The sequence below is a fragment of the Artemia franciscana genome, chromosome 5, assembly GCF_032884065.1.
Source record: "Artemia franciscana chromosome 5, ASM3288406v1, whole genome shotgun sequence".
NCBI lineage: Eukaryota > Metazoa > Arthropoda > Branchiopoda > Anostraca > Artemiidae > Artemia > Artemia franciscana.
This window is the reverse complement of record NC_088867.1, coordinates 31,419,381-31,436,335: the sequence shown is the minus strand read 5'-3', so window position 1 is coordinate 31,436,335 and position 16,955 is coordinate 31,419,381. Positions and strand designations below refer to the sequence as shown.

General features: G+C 34.4%; 1 protein-coding gene across 1 annotated transcript in view; it reads right to left on the bottom strand.

The window, feature by feature from the left end:
* Nucleotides 1-15,924, bottom strand: part of LOC136027263 (BUD13 homolog) — a 36,279-nt gene extending 20,355 nt beyond the window's left edge. Inside the window, exons 1-3 of the mRNA XM_065704338.1 lie at nucleotides 15,802-15,924; nucleotides 4,048-4,190; nucleotides 605-735 (exon numbers count right to left, since the gene is read on the bottom strand). Coding sequence (XP_065560410.1) covers nucleotides 605-705 — 101 coding nt within the window. The 5' untranslated portion in view covers nucleotides 706-735; nucleotides 4,048-4,190; nucleotides 15,802-15,924. The remainder of the gene's footprint in view (nucleotides 1-604; nucleotides 736-4,047; nucleotides 4,191-15,801) is intronic.
* Nucleotides 15,925-16,955: the final 1,031 nt, after the last annotated feature.

Genomic DNA, 16,955 nt, shown 5'->3' with positions numbered 1-16,955 from the left:
ACTGTGAAAAAACACCCTGAGCCTTAGCCATTCTACTTTTAACATCTTCACTGCTCCCACCATCTTTACTAATAATACTACCAAGGTAACTGAAGCTCCAAACCTGACCAATCTTTTTGTTACCTAATGTCACCTGCTCATCTTCACTTATCCCTAGCCTTAGTGACTTAGTCTTCTTAACATTAATTTTCAAGTATATTTTAGCACCCCGAACTCGCAAAACCTCTTAAAATTCATTCATTTTGCTCACACTTTCATCTAATATGCTTAAATCATCAGCATAATCTAAGTCCAGGATCGTTTTTCCTCCCCATTTGGTTCCCTGGTATCCAATTGCCTTTCCTGTGCTCCTTAAGACGGAGTCCATCAAAATGATCCACATAAAGGGGGATAGAACACAACCCTGCTTAACTCCTGATTTAATACAAAACAAGTTGCTAACCTCATTTCCTACCTTAACCGCAGCAGTATTATTCTCGTACATAGCACAAATCACTTTAATGTAACTAGGTCTTAATTCCTAGTTACTAGGATAACCGAATATCTTAAAAACGGAGCACAAACTGGGAATAGTAGCAAATCTGTACAGTCTTTTCTAGCTTACCCCTTTTTCTTCATAACATCTTTGCCAACCTTTTTTGTCCTTTTCTCTTTTTTATTGCCACTGATGTATTTTTGAAGATAATCTTGCTTTGATTTAGACATTTATGGAGTTTTTCAGCATTCAGAAGTTTCCTGAAAAAAAAGGCTCAGTTGTCAAGTTGACCCAAATCAACCTGGTAGCGGAGAGGGAAAAATAAGGTAGAGAACCACTTGTTCCTTTTTAATAGGATTATAGCAAAAATTGCAACAATATAAAAATCGGCATAATGACTAAGAACACTAAAAAATATAACTTACCCCAGCGATTCCGCAATTTATAATTTTATAACAATTACTTTTGAATAGAAAAATGTATCTGTAAAAGCACACTCTTATATTTTTGTAACCACTAAGTTTTCGTTATTTGTAGAAAAATTTGAGGGGCTTCAGTGTCCCCCCCTCCCCCCACCCCATCCCACTCCAAAAGTGTCTCTGCTTTCAACATTTTCTTCATATTACAAAGCCAACAAAACACAATAAAAGACACGCAAAGTATAATGAATATAAACTAAAGCTAGCAAAAGTTATCCAAACAACCGGTTTCTAAATGATTTATCACATTTCAACACGTTTCCTTCTATCCCTACTATTAGATTCCAAATTTTCACCTTTCTTATAAACTCCTCTGTAAACTCAGTGTCTTCAATGTATGCTGTATGCTGCTTATATATGAAATTTTTTACCACAGAGCAAATATCCACTGTGTGAAATGCTCTCGATTAGTATATCCACACAAACATCTCAATTATCTACCTGTTATAGACGAATCTCTTCCAAAAATGTCCTCTTTTCTCTTAGTCACAAAGTCTAAATCCTTAGTGTACGACGATTTGGGTTCTTAGATTTAGAATTTGTGTATTTTTTTTTTTGTATTTACCTTGAAACACTTATTACTTAGCTTTATTGAAAAGTAGCTGTTGGGGTGGCGCTTCGCGCCACCCCAACACCTAGTTGGTGGGGCGCTTCGCCCTCCCCCAAGCCCCCCCGCGCGCGTAAGTCGTTACGCGCCATATTAGTTACGCACCATTGTAGTTGTGTCCCTGTGTCCCACCTGTGATATATATATATATATATATATATATATATATATATATATATATATATATATATATGTGTGTGTGTGTGTGTTTTTAACTACGTAAAACATGCGAATATACAACATTCTTCGCTGTCCCATTGTCTGTGCCTATAAATAGATTGTCAGGTTTACTGACTCTTGAACATGCAACATATAATTGTCCATGGGAAAAACAATCCGTATTCAGATCTATACCTCATTATTCTAATGATGTGTCCCTGTGTCCCGGTCGTCATTTATATTCCCTGTGTCCCGGTCGTCATTTGTGTCCCGGTATCCCAGTTTGTAATTTCTCTTTGAGTGTCCCGGTCGTCATTTATATTCCCTGTGTCCCGATCGTCATTTGTGTCCCGGTCTGTAATTTCTATTCGAACAATCCCTGTGTCCCGGTCGTCATTTATATATCCCGCCTGTGCCCCCGGCGTCCCAGTTGTAGTTGTGTCCCTATGTCCCGGTCGTCATTTATATTCCCTGTGTACCGGTCGTGATTTGTGTCCGGGTGTCCCAGTCTGTAATTTCTCTTTGAGGTTCCCGGTCGTCATTTATATTCCCTGTGTCCCGGTCGTCATTTGTGTCCCGGTATGTAATTTCATCAGTTGACAAACATGAAGTCAGTCGACAAACAACTTTATGACGCATACAGCTCAATCCCTATAATTTCGTCAGTCGACAAACATGACGTCAGTCGACACACAAACATGACGTCACTCGACACACACACACAAACACACACAGACAACTTATTTTCATATATATATAGAAGATTTTATCAAAATAATAAGCTTCGTAAAGCTTCTGTTAATCCAGTAAACAGTCAAAAGGAGGTATGGTTAAATCCAGATTATTTGAGATACTTCTGGAGAGAAGGACTACAGATAACAATAAATAAGGTTTAAGCAAAATATATTAAGAAGTAGAAGCCAAATGTCAAGCGGATGTCGTGGTTTCATAAATTACTTTTCTGTTCAAAGTTATAAGTGCGGCGATTTACTGAAATTCCAATCCATAAATCATCTAGCCAGCCAACAAAAGCTGTTGCATCCTCATCTTAAAATTAAGGCTATTTAACAGCTCTAGTTTTGTTTGTGTTTATTTTCCACTTTTTGGAAGTTATCCAACTGCACTTATTCCAATAAATTTGGATTAATACCTTTAAACTTAAGGAATTTACATATTTTGAATATAATAAAATGGGGAATCTTTCAATGTTCCCTGTCTATTATTTATGAGCTTCCGTTTTTTTAGTTAAGTTATTGCTGCAGTTGCTACAGAGACGGTTTGAATGAGTGATTGGAAACATGGAACAGACCCCCAAACCTCTCCAATCCCCACCATAAATACAAAATTTTAGCAGAAAGGTAGACATGCTGCACCTTATCTGAACCAGAATCAGGCAAGAATTTTAGTAAGACTGCCATCAAAAATCAATTGCTTATCTTGTTAACATGTTTTATGAAAAGCAGAATTTTACATTTTTCAATTTTTTTTTTGTTATGGTTCTACATTCTGAATTCTCCGCCATTTTATCCAATTTTCTGCGATTTTCCATTAACTTTCTCAGTTGACTTTCTTAGTATATCTCATTGTAAAAGAATTTAAGATCAGTTTGATAAACATATTATTTAAAAACAATTTGAAAATGTGCATAAGAATGGAAGGAAACATGCTACATATTGTGAAGTAAGAATTCCATTAGTGTTTTCTTTTAGTTTTGTATCTAACCTACCTTAGAGCTCATCTGAAACCACCAGAAAGGGAAGGGAGTTTGATACTTTTGTCATAACCAAAAATATCACGTTTCAAAAGAGCATGAAATAAGGAATCTACTCTTTTTAGTTTACTGTTTATTGTACTATTTTTAGTTTAGTAACATGTTTCATTTTAGAAAGCCTCTAAAATCTAGTGTAATGCAATAAACAATTTATGCGTTATAGAGTTCAGTTTTTCAGAAACAATGATCTTAATGTGCTATTTAATTGCTGTGATCTTAGTGACCTTGGAGAAATATGTGATTTTACCCAACAATTGTATGTGTACGCTATATATAGCCTACATTTGAAGTAAACTAAAGAAGCTTTCGTTTAACATGAAATCGGAAGTTTTTATCAGTTAACCTATACTTTTGGCAATCTAGATGATGAGCTTTTTGCTATCTTGTAAATTAGTTGAGTTATGTGAATGACAGTCTACCAGGATTAATCAAGGTCCTCAATCATGCTTTAGGAGGACCTTTTGAAGTATCTACCTCCACAAATTCAATGGCCTTGAACAGTATTTGTGTTATGAAAGTGAAATTATTGTCTAGATCTTTGAGTTGTTCAACTTACCTTCTTTTAATATTCTTCCAGCCAACTTGGCAGATGGTAGTGTTTATGGTCTCTGTGATAATGTTAGTAGCCTATTCTAGGGTAACAATCCAAAAGATAAAGTGGTAAAGGCTAAGAATAGCAATTCTCCAGAATCAGACATGCTAGAACAAAAAGAGATTGACATTTTTAGATTGCTAGTGTTATTCTCCTTTTCTTAGTTTTGTGTACGACAATTATGTTCAGGTTTGTTTCCCCCTTACCTTTAAATAGTCCAAGGCTATATAAAAAATTAACACACAATAAAAATTCTACCATTAGATTCCTTATTTTATGCTCCTTTTCAAAATAATACTCATTACGATGACAATACACCTTAAAATTACCACGACAATACATTTTTAGATTGTTGGTATTATTCTCCTTTTCTTAGTTTTATTTAGGTTAATGACAATTGTGTTCAAGTTTGTTTCCCTCTTTCCTTTACATAGCCAAAGGCTATATAAAAGAGCATACAAACAAATTCTACCATTATACTCTTTATTTTATACTCCTTCTCAGCTTAATACTCATTACCATGACAATACAGTTTTAGATTGCTAGTGTTATTCTCCTTTTTTTAGTTTTGTTTAGGCTAATGACAATTATGTTCAGGTTTGTTTCTCCCTTACAAACCCACTCAGATCACCCAGTCATATGTTATAAATACCTATTTTTTCTAATTTTTCCTCTCCCTTTAGCCCCCCAGATGGTCGAATCTGGGAAAACGACTTTGTCAAGTCAATTTGTGCAGCTCCCTGACACGGCTACCAATTTTCATCGTCCTAGCTCGTCTAGGAGCACCAAACTCGCCAAATCACTGAACCCCTCCCCCCAACTCCCCATCCAGTACAGTTCCGTCAATCACGTATCAAGGAGATTTGCTTATTCTATCCACCAAGCTTCATCCCAATTCCTCCACTCCAAGTGTTTTCCAAGATTTCTCCCTCCAACTCCCCCCAATGTCAAAAGATCTGGTCGGGATTTGAAATAAGAGCTCTGAGACATGAATTAGTTCTAAATATCAAATTTCATTAAGATCCGATCACCTACTCGTAAGATAAAAATACCCCAATTTTCACGTTTTCCAAGAATTCCGGTTTCCCCTTCCAACTCCCCCAATGTCACAGGATCTGGTCGGAATTTAAAATTAGAGCTTTAAAGCGCAAGATCCTTCTAAATATCAAATTTCATTAAAATCTGGTCACCCTTTCGTAAGTTACAAATACCTCAATTTTCAAAATTACCCCCCCCCCAACTCCACCAAACAGAGCAGAACCGGTCTGGTTATGTCAGTCACGTGTCGTAGACCGGTTTTTATTCTTCCCATCCAGTTTCATCCTGATCTCACCGCTTTAACTATTTTCTAAGATTTCCGGTTCCCCCCCCCCCAATTACGCTGGATCCGGTTGAGATTTAAAATAAGAGATCTGAGTCACGAGGTCCTTCTAAATATCAAGTTTCATGAAGATCCGATCACTCCTTTGTGAGTTAAAAATACGTCATTTTTTCTAATTCTTCAGAATTAACCCCCCCCCCCTCCAAATAGAGCGGATCCGTTCCAATTATGTAAATCACGTATCTAAGACTTCTGCTTATTTTCCCCACCAAGTTTCATCCCGATCCCTCCAATCTAAGCGTTTTCCATGATTTTAGGTTCCCCCACCCCAAACTCCCCCCAATGCCACCAGATCCGGTCGGGACTTAAAATAAGAGCTTTGAGACACGATATTCTTCTAAATATCAAATTTCATTGAGATCCGATCACCCGTTCGTAAGTTAAAAATACCTCATTTTTTCTAACTTTTCAGAATTAACCCCTCCGGTTATCTCAATCATGTATCTAGAACTTGTGCTTATTTTTCCCACCAAGTTTCATCCCGATCCCTCACTCTAAGTGTTTTCCAAGTTTTAGGTTTCTCCCTCCCAACTCCCCCCCCCCAATGTCACCAGATCTGTTCGGGATTTAAAATAAGAGCTCTGAGACACGATATCCTTCTAAATATCAAATTTCATTGAGATCCAATCACCCGTTCGTAAGTTAAAAATGCCTCATTTTTTCTAATTTTTCAGAATTACCCCCCCCCCCTCAACTACCCCAAAGAGAGCGGATCCTTTCCGGTTAAGTCAATCATATATCTAGGACTTGTGCTTATTTTCACACCAAGTTTCATCCCCATCCCTCCACTCTAAGTGTTTTCCGAGATTTTAGGTTTCCCCCTACCAACTCCCCCCTCCCAATGTCACAAGATCCGGTCGGGATTTAAAATAACAGCTCTGAGACACGAGTCCAAACATCAAATTTCATTAAAGTCTGATCAGCCTTTCGTAAGTTAAACATACTTCAATTTTTTCCGAATTAAGTGCCATAAAAACATCTACTGAGAATAAACTCCCGTTTGTAGCTGGTTTAAGAATGATACTTACTATTACAAAAATAAACTTGCATAAATTTAAAAAAGAAGCCAGAAACCACTCAAAATGATGTCAGTTTTGCTGCGAAATCATTTTTGAGGGGTTTCAGGCTCTTTCTTAAAATTTCAGCAAATTTATTTTCAAAATAACATTTTACTAATAGGAACAAAGAAAATAACAATTATTCCAGAACCAGCTACAAATGGCAACTTTTGTCACCAAACATCTTTTATAGAGACATGTTTTTAGACTTTTCATTACTATGGACTGTTTTACCTTTTGGGTCCCATTAAGGGCTCAAAAGATATTTCTCCCAAAAGTGATTGTTGAACAATGAAGGAGGATAAAAAAAAGCAACAAATGATGTATTCACTTTTATCCTTGCTAAATTATGTTGTCAGCTCCAGTTCACTGCAATTTATCCTGAGTGATTGTGCTGAATATTGGATAAAAAAAAAAATACTATGTTAAATGAGTTGTAAAACTGAACAATAATAGAAGAAAACATAACAAACTGACTCATGTAAAAATGCAAGTAAATCTCCTTCTAGAGAGCTACTATTCTTAACTTTTACGAATATCTTTTTTTTTTGTTCTAGCATTTCTCTTCTGATTAGCTACTATTTTTAATTTTTATCAACATAGCAGTCTCTTATTAAGATTTGACAGCACTTTTTGTACTCTGTAAAATGGTGTTTCCAATCAAGAAATCTATCATAATTTTTAGAATGATTATCTAGGCTTGTCTAAGACAGCTAAATTCATTAGAAATGTGTCAGTTTTATTTTCTGGATTACAATAGAGATTGAAAAAGTTCAAATGACTAGAATCGTTTTAATCTTATTTGCATTACAAAAATATCATTGTATTAGGCCAGGGCCTATACTTACCGGTTGTATCAAAATTCACACCACTTGGACAGCTCATATTTCTTTGACAATGAGGCCAGGTAATTAATGCAATATATATTTATTTATTTATTTTATTTCTAACCCGTCATACAATACAAAGTAAACAGAGACAGAGTATACAGACAAAACGACAAAAAGAAAGGAATATGAGAAAAAAAAAGAAACATCACAACAATGGAATAATTTATAAAGAACATTCGATGAAGCACTGGACCGCTTTTGCATACATACAACTTTAAATATCACTGTACAGGAATACATACATACTTACATGCATATTTAATTCCCATCAAAAAAAAAAAAAAAAAAAAAAAAAAAAAAAAAAAAAACTCACTACAAAAGAATACACAACACACAAGAAAAATAAAGAACACATGAGTATATATATATATATATATATATATATATATATATATATATATATATATATATATATATATATATATATATATATATATATATATAAATATAATGAAAAAAGAATCCCCAATGCAACAGCACAAACACATAAATAAACATACACCATGAAAAAAAAACAGAAAAAAACAACATATAAACAAAAAAGAAAGACAGAAGGAGAAAGGAAGACTGTTTTCCTACTTTAGTAATTAATATAGATCAGTACTTGAATGAGACCTTAACCCTACTCATCCATCCAATTACATAGGTCAAACAGCATCGGCACTTTCAATTCTCTAACCAGGCAAGTGGCATACCTACCATAAATTCCCCATGGTATCCCCGTGCTAGGTATCACTCCCAAAATATATGTCTGTGAAAAAACAAATGTAAAACAACCAAGTAACTCTAGAACTAGCTTATGATACCTTGGTTTTGGCCCTCGTGCATTTATATTAATCTGAATGATCATACCTGTCCAAAATCTATATTAATACTGAACAATTATTAAAAATTTCTGTCTCTCTCTCTCTTTCTCTCTATGAATGTTCAAATGCTCTTACCTCTAATTCTTCCCTTTTTATAAGGCTTAGAAGAATTAACAGAATTGGAATAATTTGACTTTTAAAGAAATCACCTTCTTTAATTTTAGCTGGAATATACTTCTCTTTGAATATTGAATTGAAAATGCAATTCTAATAATTTGAGTAGGATTCTAAACTTTAGGGAATGTTTATTTTTTATAAGAAACATTTTCAAAATTCTTTAAAAACCTTATATTGCCCTTATAATTATAAGCCTTATAATGCCCTGAAACTAATGTAAAAACAGGACATTTATCATAAGTCAGATCTGGGCTAACGCACGCAAATTCAATTGATGGCAAAGTCAATTAACAACAACAACAACAAACCAATGTGTTGGTGTGAAAAAATTAACAAAGGATTCTAGCCCCATTTTATTGAACAAAGACATTTTCCCAAACTTTACCTTAGATTGCAGCTTGAGTTATTTTCTACTTACCTTAAATCACGATGTCCAGTGAAATAAGGAAAGCCGGTGAAATAAGTTGCTGGTTAGTGATGATGGGGGAGTAATTTATGCAATTGCACACCACTCTGTCTTCCATGGTTTAATGGACCAACTATTATCAACAGTAATCTTAAAAGCATCAATGGAGGGAGCAATGACAGCAATATAAGAAAAATTATTCCATTGGGTAATCACTCTATTGGAGAAACTGAATTGGCTTGAGACAGGAGGAGTTGGCATTCAAAACCTTACAAGTCACTATGACATCCCCTTTTTGACGCCTATACAAACGTGTTGGGAGCTTTAGTTTATTCAATCAAGAGGGATAGTCAAAATGCATGCATTCATCAACAGATTTTGTTGCCTGTCTTTGGATATATTCTATTTTTTCCTGATCACCCTTGTTCAGGGGTGTTGCAAAACACATCTCAAATTCTAGCAATGCTTGCAAAAGATTGATCATAACTTTGGATGATCTCCTGCATATAGTACACTTGATTATGCCAAAGGTCCGGGATGCTTTAGTGACTGCTGTTTGTGCAAGTTTGTTAAATTTTAGTTCTTCTTCAACAACAGTTCCCAAGTCTCTCCCCTCTTCCAAAGAGTCAATTAATTGTCCTGAATCATCTCCTCCTACCATACAGTACTGCCACTTTAGGGGAATGCTCCCCTTAATCTATGTTACTGTTGGTCCTGAAATTCACTCTGTGAAATTCATTCACATTCCAAGATAGTAAAAAGGCCACCATATAGCATTCAAACTAGCCTATCTAAAATTCTAACCTTAATAATTCAACTAAGAATCAGGAGTAATATTTAAACAAGTGTCAATAATCAAATCTGCTGTATTTTAGCATATATACTAATACTCTGAAACGTAAAAACAGGACATTTATACTAAGCCAAATCTAGGCTGCTCCACACAGTATGCTTGATTGTGCCCAAGGTCTGGAATGCTTTGGCAACTGCTTTTTGTGAATGTTTATTAAATTTGTATTCTTCTTCAACAACAATTCCCAAATGTCTATATATATATATATATATATATATATATATTAGAGTGGAGCTTATTTTTCAAGTTTGAAAATATCATCTTCTTACCCCTGAATTTTGTTCAGGTACATAAAATAATACACCATGCAAAATTTCACCCTTATATTTGAATATTTAGGGGTAGCTCAATGACATTAATGTTTTGAATGCCAAAATACAATGGTTTTGCATATCGTTTAAAAACACAATTTATGTTAATCTTCCAATGTAAGCAATAGTTATTAGCCTGGTTCAGTCTTACTTATTTAACTGAAGAAATTCAAACTAGTTTAATATTCTTTATTATTTAAGAATTAACGACGCTTCTTGACTACTAAGGTCCCTGCGTTGGAGTTTAATATTCTTTACAATAGCATACATGTTTTCAAACAGTTTGTGGTAATAAACTATATTAAGGAGCTACCCAGCTCAATAGTAACCAAAACTCTAAAAAATGGAATTTTGATACTTATAGTTACATCAAAGAATTGCATTTTAATGCTGATCTTAAATTTATAAGTTCCATCAAGTTTGGTCTTACCCACCAAGAGTTACAAGCCTGAGAAAATGTGCCTTATTTTAGAAAATAAGAGGGAACAACCCCTTAAAAGTCATAGAATCTTAACAAAAATCACAACATCAGATTAAGCATATCAGAGAACCCTGTTGTAGAAGTTTCAAGCTCCTACCTACAAAAATGTGGAATTTTGTATTTTTTGCCAGAAGGCAGATTACTGATGCATGTTTATTTGTTTGTTTGTCTGGTCTGTACAGTCAGCCGCCTTGAAAGCTGAGTTTCAAGGTAACATACCACTATTAGTTCACTGGGATGGCAAGCTCATTGCTGACTTAACAAGCAAGGACCAATTTGATCAACTACCCATCATGGTTTCAGGAAAAGGGGTCTCCCAGTTATTGACAGTTGCAAAACTGACAAGTGGTACAGGGGAACCCCAAGCACCAGCTGTGTACTCTGCAATAGAAGACTGGGGCATCACAGAAAACATCCATGCAATGTGCTTTGGCACAACCAGCTCCAACACTGGTCGACTGGCTGGAGCATGTGTTCTATTGGAACAGAAGATTGGTAAGGAGCTTTTGTCCCTTACATGCTGGCATCACGTCATGGAGCTGCTCATAGTTGCTGTATTTCAAGTTTGTCTTGGATCAACATCTGCTCCTCAAGTTCCAATATTCACTCGTTTTCAACAGTATTGGATGTTTCTTGATCAATTCAGGTTTAAAACAGGAATGTCAAGCGATGCTGTATCTATGTCAGTTCAAGATATCAAGGACAGTACCACTGAGTTTGCTAAGGGTTCCCTTAGAGAAAGTCAACCAAGGGATGATTATAGAGAATATTTTGAGCTAATTATAATCTTTCTGGGCTTGGTTCCTGAGAGGGAAATTCAAGTCATGGCACCTGGGGCTACACACCATGCACAGTGGATGTCAAAAGTCATCCACAGTCTGAAAATCTGAATGTTCAGAGGACAGTTTTGTTTGAGTAAGAAAGAAGAAAAGGGGTTGCAGGATGTGTGTATCTTCACAGCATGTGTTTATCTAAGAGTGTGGACGACAGCTCCAAAACCAGCTAGTACACCATATCATGATTATCAACTATTAATATCACTGTTAGACTATTCGGCAGTCAATTCAGAAATTTCCAGAGTGATGTCCATGAAGATGGCCAACAATTTGTGGTATCTATCTCCAGAAACAGTAGGTCTGGCGTTTTTCAATGATACCATAGATTATGACACAAAGAAACAAATGGTGGAAGCAGTAAAACTTATTGAAGAAGAACAGCCTGTGAATGAACATACAAGGAAAATATCTGTGGACTTAAAACATTTGAAGAAAAGAAATTTGGAACATTTTCTCAGTAAAGTCCATGGCCCTGTTTCACATGATGGATCTTCTGCATAATTTTCTTGACATAGACCCCGGCATCTGGATGGAACAAGAAGACTATATCCATGCAGCAGAAACAGTTTTGTCAATCAGTGCTGTTAATGATCATGCTGAAAGGGGGTCAAGCCATGGTTCTCTTGCTCAGGAACTAATAGGAAACATTACCAAAGACAAAAGTCAGTAGTAGTTTCTACTATAAGTGGTCCAAACTCATCAAAAATTATATCCTGACAGCAAAAATGAAACACTGTCAACAATTGACAACTGACTTCTTCATTGTGCATCTAATAAATGTGCAATATGCAATACAGTGTACTTAATTTGTGACTACTAACTATACTGACTAACTCAAACTATATTTTCACAGAATTAATCTACATTTCTACAGTATTACCCTCATTATTATAATTATTTTACTAGGACTAGAGTATTGATAAAAAGTGTGACAATATTTATATTGTTTGTGTCACTATTTTTGATATTACAACAGATAATTAATTAAATTAAATGTGAAATTAAAGAAAAATAATATCATTATTATGAGGCAAATAAAGTTGCAGACAATTACTTTTATAATACTGAATAATTTTATCTGCATTAATTAAATTGTTTTGAGTAAATTGACTTCTAAATTAAATATGATCTGTTACAAATAATGGTATCTGTATTGTGATCTTTTAGGCCATTGAGCTACCTTTGAATATTATTTAAAAAGGTTCATACTTACCCAGTAGTGTTTTTACATGGAAAAGAAAAATTGTGGGGGTAACACCTAGAAAAATAAAATAGAAAAATTTCACTATATAAGCACCACCCTATATATATATATATATATATATATATATATATATATATATATATATATATATATATATATATATATATATATATATATATATATATATATATATATATATATATATATATATATATATATATATATATATATATATATATATATATATATATATATATATATATATATATATGTTCTTGGCCAATACCTCTTTGGCAACCAAACTGGTGGGGTTGGGAAATAACATTTAGAAACAATTTCATTCAAAATAACTGACTCAAATAATTAAAAAATGGCACAAGAGACTGTTATAGGTAAGAACAAATTACATGGTATAAAATTCTTTTTGCCTTTTTTGGGATAGGGATTATTTGACCAACTGTAAATTGAAAAAGAACTGTTTCAATATACATTTGAAAAAAGTAGAGATAAATGATTAAAAAGAAAAGCACTTGCATAATCAAAATGTCTGGCAGTAAATTCATCAACTCCTTTGGAATTTCTTTTCTTTAGTTATTTGTAATAAAACAGTATATCACTTAGTTTAATTATAAATGATGAAGGTTTGTGTTTTTCTAGACAAGCACTTAATTCTTTTTTAAATTTTGATTCAAGAGCAAGATTGAGAGAAGAAAACTCATGCTTATAATAGTTTATCCACTCTGGCTCAGGAATATTATTTGCACAAATGTGTTCACAAGGGCATTAAAATTTTTTCCACAGCTTTGAAGACTTTGGCCTGCTGTAATCCTTCCAAATATTCAACCAAATTTTAGATGACTTGTATGTGGACATAAGGAAAGAGTTTTTTTTACCAACCCTGAACATAAGAGCCTTTCATAACATGCTTGTACAGGACACTGAAGCTTCAGCAAACTTTAATGCATGGCTAATTTCTGCTAGATATGTAGTAAGTCCAATGGCTATTTCTTTTTCACTAAGGCCCAAGCACGTGCACAACAAATGAAAGGGCACCTTTGTTTAATTTAATATTCAGTTTTATTTAAGACAAAACCTTTTGCAGTTAACTATTTTCCAGTCTTTTATATAAAACCATTTTTTATCTGGCTTTTTGGAGGCATTAAACAAAGCATTTATTTTCAACTTTATTGGATTGTGATCCAAATAAAAGCCATCTCTAATTACTCAACAGTTTCACAGGGGAAAGATACAATAAAATGATCAAGGTTATAAGTCACTGACAGAACACCAATAGATGTATAAGTTTTTTTTGGCAGCAACTGAGAAGGAAGGGGGGAGGGAATTCAGAAGGAGTTGGGTTCTTGGCAATGAACTGTCTAACAAGTCACAATCAAAGTCTCCTGCAATCAAAACTCATGCATTAGGGTGCTTTGAACCTTTCTTTGCAAAACTTGCTAGCCTTTTGCAAGCATTTATGAACTTATTCTGTAGTTGCAAAGAGCAGTAACTAGTTGGCAGGTAAACATTTATACAAATTAGGTCCAAAAATTCAACAGCAATGAAATGATCATCCAACTCTAGGACATTGACAGGAATTTGTGAAATGATAGCTAATCTGCCTGAAGGTTGGCAACAGCAATAGCACAACAGAGAAAAATTGTTTCATTTGTACTTAAAAGTTGAGAGACCAGCTCTCTCTTAGTTGGAAGGTGTTTCACAGTGGTATACACCATCACAACCCTCTTTTATATATTTTGTGTAAAGAGTTTCAGATATGTTTTTGTTATAAAACTTGTGTTAAGTTCTTCATCTAAGTAGAACCTGTTTCTTTGACTAATCTTAATGAAATATAACAAAATATGATACTTTAGAAACAGGCTATATATTTGCACATTAGGGGAATGGTAAAGTATAGAGGGTCTGTAAGCAAAATGTGTTAGGTACAATTATTTGGATATTATGAAGTAAGAATTGTTTTCTAACTTCACACTGTTTAGCCCCATCCCCCCTAATGCATGAATATGTATCCCAACTTATATATTTCCTACCTTTTCTATCACTTTGCTTTGTCTTGTCACATATGAAGGTGAAAAAAACTAACATAGAAACCAGTTCTAAATGTGTTAATAGATGATGAACTTAACATAGCCTAGGTGATATAACAGAAGAGTATCAAGTTTCAATTGTCATCTCAATAATACAGCAAACAGATCCAACATTGGACATTATTTTGACTGAAATGTGAATTAAGGTAATAGCCTACCTATGAATACTGAATCTATTATTAGGTCAATTATTCAATGTCCCACTTTTCACTAACTTTCTTTGACAAATTAAATCAGTTCTATATAAACACGTCAAATTCAAAATAAGGAATAGGCCACAGGCTTAGTCTATCAGTCAATAATATACAGAATGAAGATTTTCTTTCAGAAAAATCATGAAGAACAATGCAAAACATTAGTGGATTTTGATGTTTTGAAGGAAAATGTCCTAAATCTAAAACAGTAGAAGAGCAAAAAAGGTTGAAGCATCTATTTAGCCTAAGCTAGGCTATAGCCTAACTAGGGTTTTTGGCTCTAATATCAATGCCAAAATTTTCCTCTACTAGTCAGTGTCTTTACTAAAAACATTGGTAAAATTCTAGTTAATTGAATTCTTGCTATCATGGAAAGGGTTTAGGTTACAAAAATGAAACTTTCAGGGATGGGTCTGCAGGCTAAAGTATGTCCCAGGAAGGTATTTTAAAGTACCCACCTCCACTCCTCTCCCTCTAGAGGGCCCTGAAATTTGCCTATATGACAGGTCTATTACCTATTGAAATTTTGACAAAACAACATTTTACCTTAATTTTCAGTTACTAGTTGCCTTTTCTCTGCCTTTAGTTCTGAAAATGCAATTCCTGTTATTTGAGTAGAATTTTGAGCCATATCAATGTTGTTTTTTTTCTTCAAAATTTAGGAAATGTATTTGCATATCTTTAGAGCCTTATAGCCTGAAATGGAATTGAGCAAAGTTATGAAGCTGAAAATTTTTTTGTTGTACTTCAATTAAGCAGAAGATCTATTTTGCAATGTTTCACTTTTATAACACACATATTTTTAAGGTCATCAAAGGTCAGGGCCCTCTGGAGGGAGAAGGAGTGGAAGTAGCTGCTTCAAAATACCTTCCCGGGACATACTTTAGTCTGTAGATTCATCCCCAAAAGTTTCATTTTCCTAACCTAAATCCTTTCTGAGATAGCAAGAAGTCAATTAACTAGAATTTTACCAAAACATCGAAAATTATGCACAAGAAGTTATTGTAAATACAAACCAAATTAGTCTCAAGTGAACATTCAGTAGGCTAAACTTTTCTTGCTTAAAAAGCAATATGATTTTTCTATCTAAATAAGTCATTCCCCGTCTTCATTCACTTGTCCGATTACTTTATCTGACTAATTCAAGCGTTTTATAAGACTCACTTGACGTCAGAGGTTACTCGGATTACCCCTCGAACGCTCGCGATTACTTGTCCGTGGGCTTGCACTTTCTAACCCCGAAAAAAAAAGGTTATTGAGGACGTCAATGTTACATATTTTTTTAAATGGATAAGCATGTGAAATTGTTAAGTCTAGAGAAAAGACAAGGAAACTGTAAATAGTGGAAATAATCTTAGCTTTTCAGTGACCTGTAAGTAATTTTATGCATATTCCTTAGGATCTAAAGGGTTTTTGGTGTTCTTGGCCCGTCTTGCATAGGCTAAGCTTCATAAGGAGTCAGAAGAAAAGTTTTTCGGTTATTAAAAAGTTTGGTTCTTAGGAAGGCAGCTATCACATTGTTGAGTTATTCAAATATTAGTGTATCAAACAGAACTAGTTTCTAAACCATCCTATAATTTTCAGTTGAAAAAAAAATTAGAATGATTAAGGCCAATACCTATAGCCTTTTATATCTATATATATATAAAAATAAGTTGTCTGTGGATGTGTCTGTCAGGTGACGTCATGTTTGTGTGTTGACTGACATCATGAAGTTAGTTGTCGTCATTTTTGTTATGACGGTGACGTCATTAAAGATATTTAAGACATGCGTTCACGTAGAAATCTATTAATGTTTAACTTTAAAATGACCGATGAACTTACAATGGCAACAGCCGAGGAAGATGCTCAAAGAGTCTATGCCAAAAAACTTGCTGCTGATAGAGAAAGTCAGAAAAGAAAGCATGCCGAGGAATCAAAAGAACAGCAAGGAAACAGGCTTGAGGCTGATAGAGAAAGAAAGAACAGAAAGCGTGCCGAGGAACTACAAGAGCAACGCGAAAGCAGACTTGCTGCTAAAAGAGAAAGTGAAAAAAGAAGGCGTCCCGAGGAACTACCAGAGCACCATGAAACCAGACTTGCTGCTAAAAGAGAAAGTGAAAAAAGAAGGCGTGCCGAGGAATCACAAGAACAGCAAGAAATCAGGCTTGCTGCTGATAGAGAAAGTAAG